At 42.7% G+C, this 16723-nt stretch overlaps 1 protein-coding gene across 4 annotated transcripts in view; it reads right to left on the minus strand.

Moving 5' to 3' along the window:
• Window positions 1–12957: 12957 nt before the first annotated feature.
• The window catches only part of Anln (anillin, actin binding protein), a 44683-nt gene continuing 40917 nt past the window's right edge, over window positions 12958–16723 (minus strand). For all 4 annotated transcript variants that reach the window (XM_048339465.1, XM_048339464.1, XM_048339463.1 and 1 more), the window contains 3 exons: window positions 16122–16229; window positions 14356–14528; window positions 12958–14202 (listed from right to left, as the gene is read on the minus strand). In XM_048339465.1, coding sequence (XP_048195422.1) covers window positions 14079–14202; window positions 14356–14528; window positions 16122–16229 — 405 coding nt within the window. In that variant the 3' untranslated portion in view covers window positions 12958–14078. The remainder of the gene's footprint in view (window positions 14203–14355; window positions 14529–16121; window positions 16230–16723) is intronic.

Genomic DNA, 16723 nt, shown 5'->3' on the forward strand with positions numbered 1-16723 from the left:
TGCTCCTCACCCTTGGCAGAATGACAGTGGGATTCCCCAAATATACAAATCCCAGAGTCCCCCTGACTTGGTCTTGGGTGTGCAGCAGCGTGTCCCCAGAGCCCTCTTCCCCGTGCAGTAGCTTTCCTGGCAGAACTAAAATGACCACGTGGGCACTTGCGTGGTCCCCACCCACGTGCCGTATGGATTTGCCGCTGATGTATCAATATGCTATTAACATGTCAGTTTCTCATTAAATCTGAGTACAGCAATCGCATTTGCCCGGCAGGATGAACTTCCCTAATCTGATTTGGCTGAGGCTCCAGCATAAATATTCATAGAAGTCATGGCTCTTTTAATCTGGTCTTTTGCTTGGAATAAAAGGGTAGTGGGAGGAGGCGGCTTTGAAAGCCTGTTTTCTAGGTCACTTCTGCAAGCCATAATATCAAACAAACAATGGCCTCGTCATCAGCAATGTGCAGCTAAAGAAGATTATACTTCTGAAGCCTTTGGATGGATGGAAATGAGAGGAGAAAGAAATCACCTGCAGCGATGCTGGCTAAGGATTTCTTTGGGCCTCTTGCTCTTGGCTGGCTGCCTTGTCTGTAATTGATGACAGGGAGCATTTCCAGGAGCCCCTTCGGCCTCACAGTCCTGAAAATGTCACTCCAGGGGTCATAGGGCTCCAATCCACAAGCAGGAGGTGGGGTCTCCTGGCCACTTCTACCCCTGGGGACGAGCAGTTTCATTCTGCCCCCGGAGCTGCATGCTCAGTTAAGACTGTTCATGTTTTCACAGTGAACTCTACATGGCATCTGCAAACATGGGCTACAGGAGGACAAGGAGCAAGGTTGTCAGGGCACAACAGGCATTTGGGGACCTATAATGAGCCTCCAGGCTGCCCGGGTTTCAGGCAGAGAACTGAAGTCTTTCTTTCCTGTTTCCTCATGTCCCTAGAAGAGGGACAGTGGGAATCCAAGAAGCCACAGTCACCGGAGGCCACCCACACCCCATGCCTCAGTTCCATCCTCATTGAAATGGGGCTCAGTAATGCCTGACGTCTGGCACTGCTGGAGGCCTGAACAAGGGCTAAGCAACATGGCCAAGGTGCAAGTGACCACATTTAACACCTGCAACAGCCACACACAACAGGTCAGCCACGGTTCTTGATGTTATAGATAGAAGGGAGCCTGAGAGCGTGTGTGTGTGTGTGTGTGTGTGTGTGTGTGTGTGTGTGCGCATGCGCACACGCCAGTCATGGGGCTTGCTTGAGTTTGGGACCTGGCACTATCCCTGAGCTTTTTTGCTTAAGGCTAGTGCTCTACCATTTGAGCCACAGCTCCACTTCTGGCTTTTTGTAGGTTCATGGGAGATAAAAGTCTCATAGATTTTTCTACCCAGCCTGGCTTTGAACCGTAATCCTCGATCCTCAGCTTTCTGAGTAGCTAGGATGACAGGCATGAGCCACCAGTGCCTGGCTGGAGTCCAAGAGCCTTAACTCGCCCATGACCACATGGCTCTCCAGGATGAGGAATTTGAAGCCAGGCTGTCTGGAGCAGGAGCTCAGCCCCAAGCTGCTCACCTACCCCATCTTCATTTTTTTTCTTTTTGTTCCATCATCTACTGAGAGTGAAGGCTATTCCCAGAAATTACAGTCAATGTCACCCTACACTACAGAGTAGACAGAGCTGAACAGCTGTGGTGAAGGGCCCTAGGGGGGCTGCAGAGGGGCTTCAGTGATGTCATAGCAGAACTCTGCCTCCTTGGACAGCAAAGGCAGTGGCTGCTGGGTGACACTGTGGGAAATAAGGAGCGGCTGTCCTCACTTGAAGTCAGGGTCAGATGAAGTCCTGTTATGCCCCCTCGCTGCCTCTGTGGGCATTGGGTCCCTGTGGGACCCCTGAAATGAAAATATATACAACAGCATCTGGGTGAGTTTAGGTGTTACTAACACACCAGGAAGGTGAGTTTACCTTGAAAGGAAATGATATTGAACTTGGGTCTAATTCAATGGCTGTGACTCAGCAAGCCACAAGAGGGAAGGGCAGGGATAGGAGAACATTTGGGGATGATATCTGTGTCTACAAACTCCAATAGTTCATCGGGCTGAATGATGAGAGGTGCCAGCTTTTTTCTCCTCCTCTCAGCTCCCCGGAGACCCGAGGCTGAGGTCCTCCTTGAAATTATTTGCAGAGAATAATTTTATTTCTCTTCACTTTGTTCTTCTGAAGTCTATCTCTCTGCATTCAGTGATTCATTAGGGGAGTTTGCCAAAGAAAACACCCACTCTAGAGAGAATGCCTACCACCCCCTCAGGGGGCAGAAATGGTGGTAGCCAGTGGAGTTTCAAAACACAAAGGTCAAAATCATTCTTCCTCAGCTCCATGCATTTCCAGAAATGCTTTAGAATCCACACACTTGACTCCGAACCCAGAAGTTACTTAAAGATTGATAAAAGTACTTCTTAGAAGTAAATGTTTTATAAGGCAAAAGCATGCCCTAGATGGAGTCAAAGACAAATACATAGAAGGAAACACAGCTCATCTTTTGGACAAGGAGCCAGCCTGACACAAAGGGTTCTAGAAATCTAGGAGGACAAGATCCACATTTGAGTGGACAAAGAGGCTGAGTTTAACAAATGGAATCCAGCACTCCTCACTTTATCTGAGATAAAGTCTAAAACTACACCAAGCTGTGCATTTTCTGACACAGCATGTAAGGAGTTTGCATTGTCATTCCATCTGAGCAATGCAATGTGGGAAAAGCTGCAGAGACTGAAAGTCATGACTCTTCACAGCTCTTACAGAGAATTGAGGACAAAATCACTGTGTCAAAAACTAGAGAATTAGACACAGATAAAGAGAAGCTCGATTAATAGAAGCAGAAAACCATAGGCAGACACACATCTAAGGGAGAGAATCCTGGGTGAGTTGTCTGGTTTTCCATAAAAAGCTGCTAATCTCACACACACACACACACACACACACACACACACACACACACACACACACACACAAAAGTTTGAGGAGACTGAGCAAGCACTAAGAACCAGTTAGGGGGCTGGGGATATGGCCTAGTGGCAAGAGAGCTTGCCTCGTATACATGAGGCCCTGGGTTCAATTCCTCAGCACCACATATACAGAAAATGGCCAGAAGTGGCACTGTGGCTCAAGTGGCAGAGTTCTAGCCTTGAGCAAAAAGAAGCCAGGGACAGTGCTCAGGCCCTGAGTCCAAGCCCCAGGACTGGCAAAACAAACAAACAAACAAAAAAAACAACCAGTTAGGCTGGATATTAATTTATGTACATATGAATTAGTGTTTGTGTTTTACTTTTTGGTGCCTTTCTCCCAAGACTGACCTTTTTTGGCCTCACTGTGAATTGGTATCTTGGGTCTTGTTTTCTTTGTCATGTCTCTTTGTTATTTAATTCTAACACCCACATATCAGGGAGACCATGTGCCATTTGTCTCTCTGATCTTGGCTTGTCTCGCTCAACATGATTTGTTCTAGACCTGTCCATTTCCCTGTGAATGCCATTATTTTACCATTTCTAATAGCTGTGTAGAATTCTGTTGTATATAATAGGTACCACATTTTTTTGGATCCATTCATCTGTGGTGGGGCATCTGGGTTGTTTCCATATCATGGCTATTGTGAACAGTGCAGCGATGAACATGGAGGTTCAGGTGTCCTTGTCATATCCTGGATCCTGTTACTCAGGATATATGCCTAGGAGCAATATGGCTGGGTCATAGGGCTGAAAAGAACTCCAAAGATAAGGAAGCAAAGTACTTCTTTGTAATTAGTCTTGTAGTATTTGGAGGACCTTTACCTCACATATGGTGTATACACATGCACATCTGAAAGAAGCTGGGAGGAGGGCACAAATGAGTGGAAAATGGGGGGAAAAAATACAGTAGAGGGGGCCCAACAGCTCCAATGGACACTGATGACAGCAAACTAAGCAACTCAAGGGCAGCAGGGAGGAGGGAAAAATGAGAGAAAAAGAAGGAAGAGATTACACTAAGCAAAAGGAAAGAAATGTATATGTATATATTACCTGATCTGGAAGGAATTGTTTTATTGTTAATAATCATAGAGGTCATAAGCACTGTAGACTAGAATGACAATATCCATCAAAGGAAAGATTTTTTTTTTAAATGATGAAAGTAGAAGGGTGGGTTGGGGGAAGGGAAGGAGGGAGAAAAATGAGGAAGAGGGTAACAAGTATGACAAGAAATGTCTATGTATTCATTACCTTAAGTATGTAACTAAAATCCGGTACATCATCTTGACAAAAAAAAAAAAAAAAAAAAAAGAACCAGTCAGGTAACACAAGAACATTGGAACTATCAAAGTAGGAAACTAAAATCACTACAATTAGCATGCCAAGAGCTGTAATGGAAAGTGGGAGACTGATGTAGGAACTTTCCCAAAGTCATGAAATTATTTACCATTGGTGTGTTTCATTATATGAGTATTTTACAAACAGTTACAAAACGATGGAAGGCTAAGCTAGATGTGTGAAGGCATGAACGTGTGCATCTGCTGGTTACCTTCAGAAACCTCAGAGATGCTTAAAGCATCTTCTGAATGACACAAGGATTCCTGGAATTGAATCATTCTTTCTGGTAAACCTGGCAAGTTTCTATAAAAGGTTACTGGAAGCCCCATAAAATGTTACACGTTTTATTGTGTTCTGCAATTTAAAAAACTGTTTTTTACAGACATGTATATAGAGAGGAGTGGGGTGTGTCTGTGTGTGCGCGCGCGTGCGTGTGCATGCATGCACTGGTACTGAGGCTTGAAACTCAGGGCCTTGCAATTGTCCCTGAGCTTTTTTGCTTGAAGCTAGCGCGCTACCACTTGAGCCATACCTCCACTTTCAACTTTCTGTTGGTTAATTGGACAGAAGAATCTCTGAAATTGATTTGCCTGGGCTGAATGTGAACTGAGATCCTGAGATCTTAGCCTCCTGAATAGCTAGGAAAATAGATGTGAGTCATCAGAACCTGGCACACAGCATTTGAGTATACGCTTTCACTGTTATTAATTTTGTTATAAGAGAGACATGTGGGCTGGCTGGTTGAGAATGTACCTTCTTTAACTTTAGACTAAAAACAGGCAAACAGGTTCCACTTTGAAAGATGGGAGGCATAACGGAAAAGAGAATATGGATAATTAAGCTATGAAAAAGGAGCCTAGTTTAGGAGTTACTTTGAAAACACAACTTTAAAATACAACTGTTTTAATTTATTCTCATCCTGAGGTAATGTACAAACTAAAGCCAACAGTTTCACCCTGGCCTGCTGACAAATTTATTTAGCCAAGTGACTTTTCCTGTCTCCATTCAAAGGAACAGAGTCCCTTTACAATTTGCAAAAGGGGACGAGAGACGTTAATTAGATGCTGGGTTACACTGCTGACAACACCAAGGCAGAGGGCTGGGTGGATGAACTGCACAATCTCTGACCCCTGGAAACTCTGACATTCGCAGTGCTGATTGTTTGGGCTGTAGTCGGCTGAGACTGCTTCCTTCTGGGCAAGTACTCAGCTGCTGTGTGGGGAAGGAGTTAATCATTTATTCATCCTGTGGTGGTGGGGAGAGGAAGGGGGTAAATGAACTCAGGGCTTCAAGCTTGCCAAGCAGGCTTGAGTCATACCTCTAGACCCTTCTCCCATTGGTTATTTTTGAGGTGGGTCTCACTTTATACCTGGGCTGGCCTGGACTGTCATCCTCCTATTTGTGCTTCCCCATGTGACTGGCAGGCACCCACCATCATAGCCAGCCTTGGTTGAAATGAAGTCACATCAACTTTGTAATAATTACTATTATTTGTTATCTTTAAGCAGTTATGCAAACGTATGTCAATTTACCGTGTCAATTCATGAGTGCAATGCATTTTATTTGTTTTGTTTTTGTTGCCAGTCCTGGGGCATGGACTCAGGGCCTGAGCACTGTCCCTGGCTTCTTTTTGCTCAAGGCTAGCACTCCTACCTCTTGAGCCACAGCGCCACTTCCAGCTTTTTTCTGTATATGTGGTGCTGAGGAATCGAACCCAGGGTTTCATGTATACGAGGTGAGCACTTTACCACTAGGCCATATTCCCAGCCCCAGTGCAATGCATTTTGATCAATGTCACCCCTCCCATCATTCTTCCCCCGTGCATTTACCCCAGCCCTCCATCACAGGTCAAGTGAACTCATTCCATTTTTACACTGAGGGCTGTGACGGTATTTCACCCACCTTTCCTCTCTCCATTCACCTGCCTCCTTCCTTTAACTCCTAACCCACCCAGCAGGTTTCAGCTTCATTTTGCTAAAGTATAAGTTAGCTTGTTCAAAGGCATTACACCCTTGGAATAACCCCTTGTATGTACCATACCTTAACCAATATGTGTATAGATACCTATAATCCTGTGTATGTTCATATATTTATAACTTAGATCTAACTTCCTCATTTATCCAGGCCTGTCCATTTCCCTGCAAATGATATAGTATCATTCTTCCTATTACAAACTTTTGTTCTGGGACTGGCCTCAAACAGCAATTCCTCTATGCCCACCTCCCAAGCACTGCACCTAGCTAGAAGGAGCTTTATTGATGTTTATCACATTACTGGACAATTTGGGGTGTGTGTGTGTGTGTGTGTGTGTGTGTGTGTGTGTGTGTGTGTGTGTATCCCAGGGTTTATAAAAAACTATTCTAGAATATGAAGAAAAAGCCAGTTGTCAGCAAGGAAGTCAAAGCATTCTCCTACCTCACAGGAGCTGGGACTATAGGCATGAGCCACCATATGCTACCCTGTGGTGACTTTTAGGTAGATTCCAAAGACAGCATTCTGCTGACTCCAGACAGCCATGGTGTCTCAAGGACATGGTGCTTAAGGAGAATATGCTACAACTGCCCCACTAAGACCATGCCAAGGTGCCCATGAGTGGAGGAGAGGAAGCGAGGGAGAACCATGCCGCCAGCATATGTGCAAACCCTCACCTCTCCTCCACCTCTGGGAAGGCTTCTGATGAGGTAATGCTGTGCATAGCCCCCCAGTAGGCTCAGCTCGCAGGCAGTGCCATGCCCTGTAAGCAACTGGAGAATCTGAATGAGCCACCTTGTGGAAATGGGTTTTGAGAGTTGCAACAAATCAAAGTTAGGGAACATAAATAGCTCTCTATTTCAGGCTGTTTAATTTTTTGGCATATAATGTTCTGAAGGATGTTATACACTCCTACACATTTTTAACTACAATCAAAGCTGAATTCATAATAAAGATCTTAACTTGGTTAAAAGCAAGTAACCAATTTTTGTAATGTCCCAACGACTCCTGAAGATAACAAAATCAACTTGGTAAAACCATCGGCAAACTGGCACCATCTAGTGGTTCATCTGAGAACTGCATGGTACAGGTCCAGGGAGCAAAACGATTTTTTTCCCATCACCCAATGAACAATTACACCTCTGAGTCAAGGAAGCCTGGCTTTGTGGTTGATGAGGCGGCCATTGCAGACCCTGCAAGCCGATTCCAGCCATTTGGCAGAAAATTCTGAGTCACTAGGGTTGGCAGCAGACTAGAAAGGAAATGGTAGGTGGATGCATGCCTGTCCTTGTTCTTGCAGAAGTAAAGGTTAGAGGTGAACCAGAGAATAGGGGAGCACATGATAAATGCTTGAGGACTATGAAAGGGGTTCTGTTGTCTTGAGCCTCTATAGAGAAGCATATCCCCAGAATTTTCTTTTCCTTCCCGCTAATACAAAAGAAAGATCTTAACGTTAAGATCTATCTGGAGATCTTAGAGCAGGATTTTGAAGACTCCCTGGGAAAATTCCCCAATGGCCTGCTCAAGGATAAAATGAGAATTACAGGTACTCCTTCAGGTAATATCCCAATTCAGATTTTCAATGCTTTTAGTAACGATCATAACCTCTTTCTTTATATAAACCAATAACAAAAAGCAAAGGTCATTGTCTAATTTCCAATAGTCTGTCTCACTGGTAGACCAGTTGCCAGGGTTTTTAGTTCTATGATCACTGCACGTCTTTCTTTGGCTATTATGGTTAAGCCCTATAGGGACAGGATCTCATGTGTCTAAAGATAAATACATATTCTGAACTATTTTTTTTAAAGAAAGGAAGATAGGGCATATTCTCTGGAAGTTTTTCATTTTTCACCTTCTATACAAATCAGTTTCCACTAACAGTCATTTGTTGATAAGGTCACCAGTGAAAGTCTCTTCCAACTCTGTTATCTCTGTGTGTGTGTGTGTGTGTGTCAGAGAGAGAGAGAGAAAGAGAGAGAGAGAGAGAGAGAGAGAGAGCGCACACACATACACATGCCAGTCCTGGGGCTTGAATTCAGGCCCTATGTGTTGTCTCTTAGCTTTTTTGCACAAGGCTGACACTCTACCACTTGATCCACAGCTCCACTTCTGGCTTTTTTGCTGGTTAATTGGAGATAAGGATCTCAAAAACGTTCCTGCCTGAACTGTCTTAGAGTAGCAATCCTCAGATCTCAGCATTCTGAAAAGCTAGGGTGACAGGCATGAGCCACCAGCAATCAGCTCCAATTCTGTATCTTCTTCATTTAAAAACACACCAAGGGCCATCTGGACAGGACTTTTCTGTTTTGTTGTCCCAGCTATTGTTGAACTTTTCAGCCAGGCTTCATGCTGTTTCGTGACTCACAGAGAATTCAGAGTTAGCTATATGACAAGGCCTCAGAGATAATTTTAGCCAACGAGCTCAAATACATGTCTTTTCATAAAAACAGAATTTCTTGTATGCAATCTTATTGTGACAGGGGGAAAATGTTAAAATTAAAATTTATAAGGAGCCTTTTTTATCTAACACAACCAATTAATTGAGAAAGTCAATTAAAATGGAGAAGCGCTGCAAGAAACTGTGCACACATCTCAAATCTTCCTCTTCACCCATCACGTACATTGTTAGGACAGGTCTTTCATGGAGTAGGAGTCTGAAGAATGAGTTCCGCAACCTCACAAACTCTTCCTTACATCCAAAATCAGTCTTCTCTCAGAATCAAAAGAGAGCCAAAATTTAAAGGCACTCCCCAACAACTGGCATGTTCTGGCTTTCATTGTTTTTCCTTTTCCTGCACATTTAATATGGCTATTGTTTCTATGGGATCTCCCCACAGTTTTTTCAGAGAAAAAAACAATGCCACGGCAGACTTCACTGTATAGGATATTTGACTGCTTTTCACTATACACAAATATGTGTGTATACATATATATATATATATAAAACAATAATACAGCAAGTATGGCTGCATTTTGAGAACAAACACTAATGACTCTTTTGGCTTTTGCTTGAAGAAGCAGAAATTCACACAATGCTTATAGCGCAGTCCACTGGCCTCTGATGATTGTCAATGTGTTTTGCCAAGGGAGTAAGTGAATTAATACAGTGATAAGGTTACACGAGACAGTCTGCTGATTATGGTGTACTCACCATATTTCGTTACATCCTAATCCTCATTTACTCATCTATTCATCTAATGAGAATTATCCTTCCTGTATTTTCATGGTTACATTTATCTTCCTCTTCTATGTGAGAAGCCAACTGTCCCTCAAACTCTCCAAGCATTTTCCCAGCTTGTAAAGTGGTTCCCATGCCTGGGTATTCCTGCTCCAAGTCCTGTCTTAGCTTCACCTGCTACCTGGGTCCCACTCTCAGGGCCTGGAAAAGTCAAGGTCGGAGCACAATGAATGTAGAGACACCCAGAAAGGCATTTTCCTGAGATTTCAGAATACTGGGGGCAGGTGGAGGGCCCAGCAAAGCTTCCAGGGACCAACATCGAATCACATAAAATGATCAAAAAACAAAATAGTTCTGGACATCACAAGAGAAAGGCTAGGACCTAGCAGCCAATGGAGGAGGACTTCAAAAATCTAAGAAAAATGAGTTCTAGTCTAGACTTGTACAATGGGCCAAATCATCGTTACGGGTGTGTAATGATTGAGAAGTAGCATATTCAGATTCGTTCTCTCTTCTGAAATGCATCTCCTGGCTTGTCACATATTGGACCCAAAGAAGGATTTACACCAAGAAAAGGAGAGAAAGGGAAGAGAAGCAGAGGAGAAGGGCAGAGAAAGAAAGGGGAGAGGAAGGGTGGAGAGGGAAGGGAAAGGAGAACTAGAGAGAGGTTGAGTGGATAGGCAGAAACTGTTGGTCTTAATAAACTTTGCAAAAACATCAGACCCTCACAAGCAGATTAAAAGAAAAACAGAAAGATACATAACTAAAATGCATAAGTGAAGAAAAGTAACTGAAGGTAATAAGCTCAGTACTCTCAAATGCATGCACTATAACCTCAATTAATTCTAAGGGCTGGACTACAAATTTGACTCTATGCTTCCAAGATGCACAGGCAATACAGATACCCAATCACATACAAGATTTAGTGTCCATAGGACAAGAACATCACAGCTGTCCAACAGAAATATAGCTTTTCTGAACACCTGAGACTAATCTCCCCCATGGACCCTCCTAAAGAGGACACTGAATAATGTCTGTTGTCAGTGTCCTTGAAAACACTTCAAGTATGTACACCACAATGAATTTTATATTGTTGTCTCATGTCCATCAAAATCTGCAGATGGTTAAAAAAAAACAGAACCACAATTTAATACGAGTGCCAAGGGTATCATTTAAAAATGCATGTCCTTCTGTCACTCCTCAGTGAATACAGCATCTCACAACCCAGATATTTATTTCCCCTTGTGTTTCCATATTTACCATGTAGACAGGGAGTATCTTTAATATTGGAGTTCAAAAACACGAGGTAGGTAAGATAAACTCAGCAGGCTGACAAGATGGCCTGCCAGATTCATGGAAGACACAGACTCTAGAGATAGAGATAAAAGACCACACCATTCCTAGCAGTAAAAGTAATGAGACCATTCACATTTGTGCTGGCTCCAGCTCTAAACTATAGTGGAATGAGGAGATGACACCTTTCCATGCTCAGTTTTAAGATGTGAGAGGAGCCCTGTGCTTAACGAATGGGATCTTTGGTAATGACTGTTGTGTTTGCCATTTGCTCCTTCAAGAAAGGTCTATTTCTATCATCTAAGTCCCTAAGTAAATCTGCTTTCTGCTCTGAGGCACTTTCTATGTTTTCCAAGGCTGTTTATGCACATCCTGGAAAAGCCCATGTCTCTTCTTGTAAATATTTCAGCAGAAGAAAGACCATTTAGGGGCTGGGAATATGGCCCAGTGGTAGAGGGCTTGCCTTGCATACATGAAGCCCTGTGTTCGATTCCTCAGTACCACATATATAGAGAAAAAGCCAGAAGTGGTGCTGTGGCTCAAGTGGTAGAGTGCTAGCCTTGAGCAAAAAGAAGCCAGGGACAGTGCTCAGGCCCTTGAGTTCAAGCCCCAGGACTGGCAAAAAAAAAAAAAAAAAAAAAAAAAAAGGATGATTTAAATGAATAGAATTAAGCCTCACAAAAGGATGAGGTCCTGAATTCCCTTTCCAATACTGTGAAAGACATTACCCTAGCATGTTCTAAAATCCTTGCTAAAACTTCTACCTTCCCTGCAGCCACTGTGTGAGACACCAACCCAACCAACAGCCAGGCAAGGGAACAGAAGCACGCTCTCCTCCAGGGCAGGCTTCAAATGGGCTGCAGTCCTGGGCTTATGCCCTATGACAGCCCTCACAAACCCTGAACCAGAGCATCCTGCTAAGCCAAGTCCAGAATCCTGGCCCCCAGGAACTGCATGGTGGTCAGTATTGTTGTCATTTTAATTCACTTAAGTTCAAGGGGAAATTTTTTACACAGCAATACATAAGTCATAAACACAAATTCTCCAGAAAGATTTTTTTTTTAATGCTAGGTATAAGCTGTTTTAGGGACAAGCCTTATACTCTTCATTTCCTCATCCTAAATAAGGCTTCCTTCAACATTTTCCCACCAAACTATGGTTGCACCTGGGCCTTTCTGGAAACTTGATCTTCATGATTCATATCCTGTCATCTCTCTCTACTTGGTCTCCCACTCATTTTTCATCCTTTCCCCTGAAGATCAGAGCTTCCTCACATGTCCGGATCACCTCCTCCACTTGCATGGAGATGATATTAAATCATCAGGGCAGTGTTTCCTACTGTTTGAGAGGCTGCTAACTTCATGTTCCACAATCACCTCAACCTAAATATCTCCAAACAGTGAACGTCATACATTTTATATCTACCAGGCTTACTCGTGTTGTTTTCTTTGTTTCTAACAACACACAAAACAGCATGAATAGAACATATCTGAATATAATCATATAAATTTTTGTAAGTACGCATAGTCTATGTAATTTGCATATTGGGAAGTGTGGGAAAATGCACAAAAAATCTTTTTAAAAATGGTTCTGAGGGGCTGGGAATGTGACTTAGTGGTAGAGTGCTTGCCTAGAATGCTCAAAGCCCTGGGTTCAATTCCTCAGCACCACATAAGTAGAAAAAGCTGGAAGTGACATTGTGGCTCAACAGGTAGAGTGCTGGCCTTGAGTTTTGCTCAAGAAGCCAGGGACAGTGCTCAGGCCCTGAGTTCAAGCCCCAGGACTGGAAAAAAAAAATGGTTCTGTTGATGAGAAAATACTTGTCACTTAACTTCCTCATTAGGTTTATATCTCCATAGGTAAGGTATCGTCAAGAATAAATGCAAGTCTACTAATAAATACCAGGGACCCCTTGATCAGCCACATCTGCTAAGCACTTAGTGTCAAACACCACCACCAACAAAAACAACCAACCCCTCCACCTGCCAAAATACAGGCAGAGGTGTGGCATGCCTGCCTAGCAAGTACAAGGCCTTTAGTTCAAACCCCAATACACAAAAAATAAACAAATAAGTAAATAAAAGCAGCAGCCAGCCTCAGCACGGGCATGAAGAGTAGCCAACCACATACAGCATTTCTTAAATAAATGATTCCTTCAACTATTTACAATCATTTATTTAGGTAAGAGGTCATAAAATACATTTGTATAATATACATAAGAAAAACACACTTGAATAAGTAAGAAAAGACAGGTGACAGATTTAGTGTTTATAAATGAAACCATCAAAAACTTTTAATGATTCAGGGAAGAAGTCCCAAGTGTATTCATATATTCCTTATAATATTTTTAAATTAGAAAAAGGTTTTAGGCTTTAAAAGGTAATAAATGATGATAGTTTTTTTTTTAATGATTTCAACATAGGTTTCTAGATACTATCATATATGATGTGGAAGAAAAAAAAAGAGTAGACATGAACTTTGGCAAGCAAAGTGTTAGTCCATAGCAGCTTGGAAAAAGTTGACTCCTTTTCATAAAAAGGCTCTACAATTTATGTTGTTTGTGTGGCAGGAGCATTAGGAATTACCGTGCTAATTAATGTTGGAGAGTCTATCAGCTGCATGGCAAAAATAAGTGTTTTGATAAAGGCTAAAGAGCTACCAAAAAAGGTGCACACACTGCAGAACAGTAACTGTAAACGTAAATAAGGTGATTATTACCAACTTGCACATCCCCTATGTCTACATCCTTGAAGGCAACCTCAGCATAAACTAACATACACTCACTGTAAAAAAGTTCCATCTCCATTACCAAAATTGTTTCTGTAAAGTCCCATAGAAGTCTTCCTCAGTACACCAGTAACAAGTCCTAGGTAACCAACACATGATCACCTTTTGGAAAAACTACAGCAGCTAGAGAAGGGATGAGCCAATCTGAGGTACCTGTCTGCCACCCTGCTATTTCAAGACCCACAGCTCCTAGAAGACAGTTCAGAATGCCTTATTTTTTACAAAAAAAAAAAAAAAAAAAAAAAAACATCTTGTTGTGAATAATTAGATTTCTTTGAGGAAACTAGGACTTAAATTTACTTCACAAAATCAGCTACAATGAATTGACTTCCAATCATCAATGAAGGAGGAGAGAAAGGAGGTGAAGTTTTACATATAAAAGACATAAATACTGCATAATAGGTAGTGAATATTTGCACAAACCCTTTCCATTAAAGCATAAAATGCAATCAGCAAACCTGATGCTCTTAAGAGTTTTCTGAGGGCATTGTTCAAAGCCTTGCCCTGGAAGAGGGATGTCCACGTCTAAGGCTTTCCGATAGGTTTGTAGCAAGCATCGGGTTGCCACAGGCGAATATCAATAAGAACCTGGTTGAGTTTTTGCATCCAGAGATCCCGCTCTTCTTTAGTATCTGCTGATAGCCAGTTCCTAGGAGAATAAACAACAGCTCAGATTTCTCACCCAGCGCCAGACTTCCCTGTACCATTACTATGGAAAAGAAAAAGCAAAAAGAGCCTACCATGGTAGGAAGAAGGTAGGTAACTACTTGGTTGACAGAAAGAAATAATAGGCCACACATACTTAGTGACGCAGAGCGTGTCCCGGCACTGGCTGACAAGAGTCTCCCGGTCATCTTCTTGTTGTGGTCGGACAGTGATCAGTTCAAAAGTGTTGCGTCTTGCACAAAACTCTCTGTTGGCTGGTTCTATCTGACGACTGGTACAATTGGCCAGGTTTATCCTTCCTATGGGATTCTTTAGAATGAATTTCAAAATATTAGCAGGAAAAGCAAGGCTTTTTTTTAACTCAGTAAGCAATAAGTGGTCTCTAAGTTGGTACAAATTAGTTTAAAATGCCATTAATTTAAAAGTTAAAACATAATGATCAGAAATCAAATAGCCCTATTTGTAAAAAGATCAAGATAGCTGGGGGTGACAGTAGCTTACGCCTATAATCCTAGCTACTCAAAAAGCTAAGACCTGAGGATCACGGTTCAAAGCCAGCCCAGATAGTAAAGTCCGTAAGACTCTTATCCCCAATTAACCACCAAAATGCAGGATGTAGAGTTGTGGTTCAAGTGATAGAGTGCTAACCTGTAGCACAAAAGCTCAGGGACAGTACTCAGTCCCTGAGTTCAAGCCCCAAGTATGGGAAGAGAGAGAGAGAGAGAGAGAGAGAGAGAGAGAGAGAGAGAGAGAGAGAGAGAGAGAGAGAGAGAGAGAGAAACAGATACTTCTCAAAAGAAGACACACAAAAAACCAACAGATATAACCAACAAACATACTCTAATGATCTCCAGTCCTAAGAGAAATGCAACTTAAAACCAAGAGGAGGCATTGCCTCACACCTGGTAGACTAGCTACTACTGAAAGAACAAAATACAATGATTACTGGTGAGGACACAGTATATCACTCCTCTGAACAGCTGAGCAAATCTGGACAAGCCTATGGAGGTTCCTCCATGGAGGCACCCATCAGCTCACGACTGTGTATAGTCTCAAGAGAACTAAAATCAGTGTGTCCAAGAGAGGTCAGCACTGCACGTACACTGCAGCATCACAGCGGCAGCTAGCCATGGAAACAACCCAGTGGCCATCGGCAGTTAACAGTGAGTGTGGTACGTGCACAATGGGATCTACTCAGCCTGAGACAAATAATGCATGGTATCATTGCTAAATGTGGGATCTGAGACAGATACCACATGTCACTTCTATATGTCCAACCTGCAAACATGAAGTTGATGGCACAGTGGTCAGCAGAGGCCAAGGAGAGCAGCAGATAAGGGAGACAGGGGACCTCAGGCGGAGTTCAAGCTAGACAGGAATAAACTGTAGGGGACAGATACTATTTTGGGGGAGGGGAGTTAGTAGTGAGGCTTGAACTCTGGGCCTAGGCACTGTCCCTGACCTCTTCAACTCTAGGCTGGCACTCTACCACTTGAGCCACAGCACCACTTTCAGTTTTCTGTTGGTTAACTGGAGATAAGAGTCTCATGAACTTTCCTGCATGGGCTGGCTTTGAATTGCAATCCTCAGATCTCAGCCTCCTGAGTAGCTAAGATTATACCCATGAGCCACTGGCGCCAGCAGGCACTATCTTTTTATAATACCAAATTGAATTTCACACATTTCCAACTAAAAATATTAGCTGCTGTTTATTAACACATGTCAGTAAAAATATTATGACTATTTTAAGAGAAAAGAAGGAAAAACATACACCTGGGAGTGTGTTAAGATTAACAGAGTAGATGCAGCATATAAAACTTCCATAGGAACACATGCACACACACAAGCACTGGCACAGGTCCCACACAGGCAGGGTGCCAAGTGCACCAGTATTTAGATTACCTTCCGCCTCTCATCATCCGGGTACGTCCAATATGAGATACAATTTCCAGAAAGAACACACCACCTCCGGTGCCAGGCACCAAAACCACTAACGTCTTCAAATATGGTCTGGAAAAGTCGATTCAAAGGCTGGCTTTAGAACCTATGGTGCCGATTCAGTGTGTTAAATTTCAACTGTGTCTTCTTGCATGTTGAAATTGAAGATTTTTATGGTGTATTTTACCTTTGTAATAAACACCACTGGCTGGTCACATAGAAATGTACTTCAATGTCATCTATAGCATTTAAGGACATCTATATAAAACCTAATATATTTGGACCTAATTTCAAGCTTCAAAACCTAGTATCCCTAACCAAATGATCCTTAATTATGTGCCAGAGAGGAAAATAAAGTAAAATGACACTGAGTGAACCAGTCTTCCTAGAGAAGACTGTACTGATTTTCCTAAGGGGACCAGAAGGAGTCAGGGATGATGAGAGGCCTGGATGGACAAGGCCACACTCGAGCACACATGGAATGAGCATCCCCTGAAATCAGGCCTGTACAGTTGGGCCCTATGGAAAGCAAGTGACCGCCTAGTAAGGGTGGCAGTCATATGGGT

The sequence above is a fragment of the Perognathus longimembris genome, chromosome 2 (assembly GCF_023159225.1).
Source record: "Perognathus longimembris pacificus isolate PPM17 chromosome 2, ASM2315922v1, whole genome shotgun sequence".
NCBI lineage: Eukaryota > Metazoa > Chordata > Mammalia > Rodentia > Heteromyidae > Perognathus > Perognathus longimembris.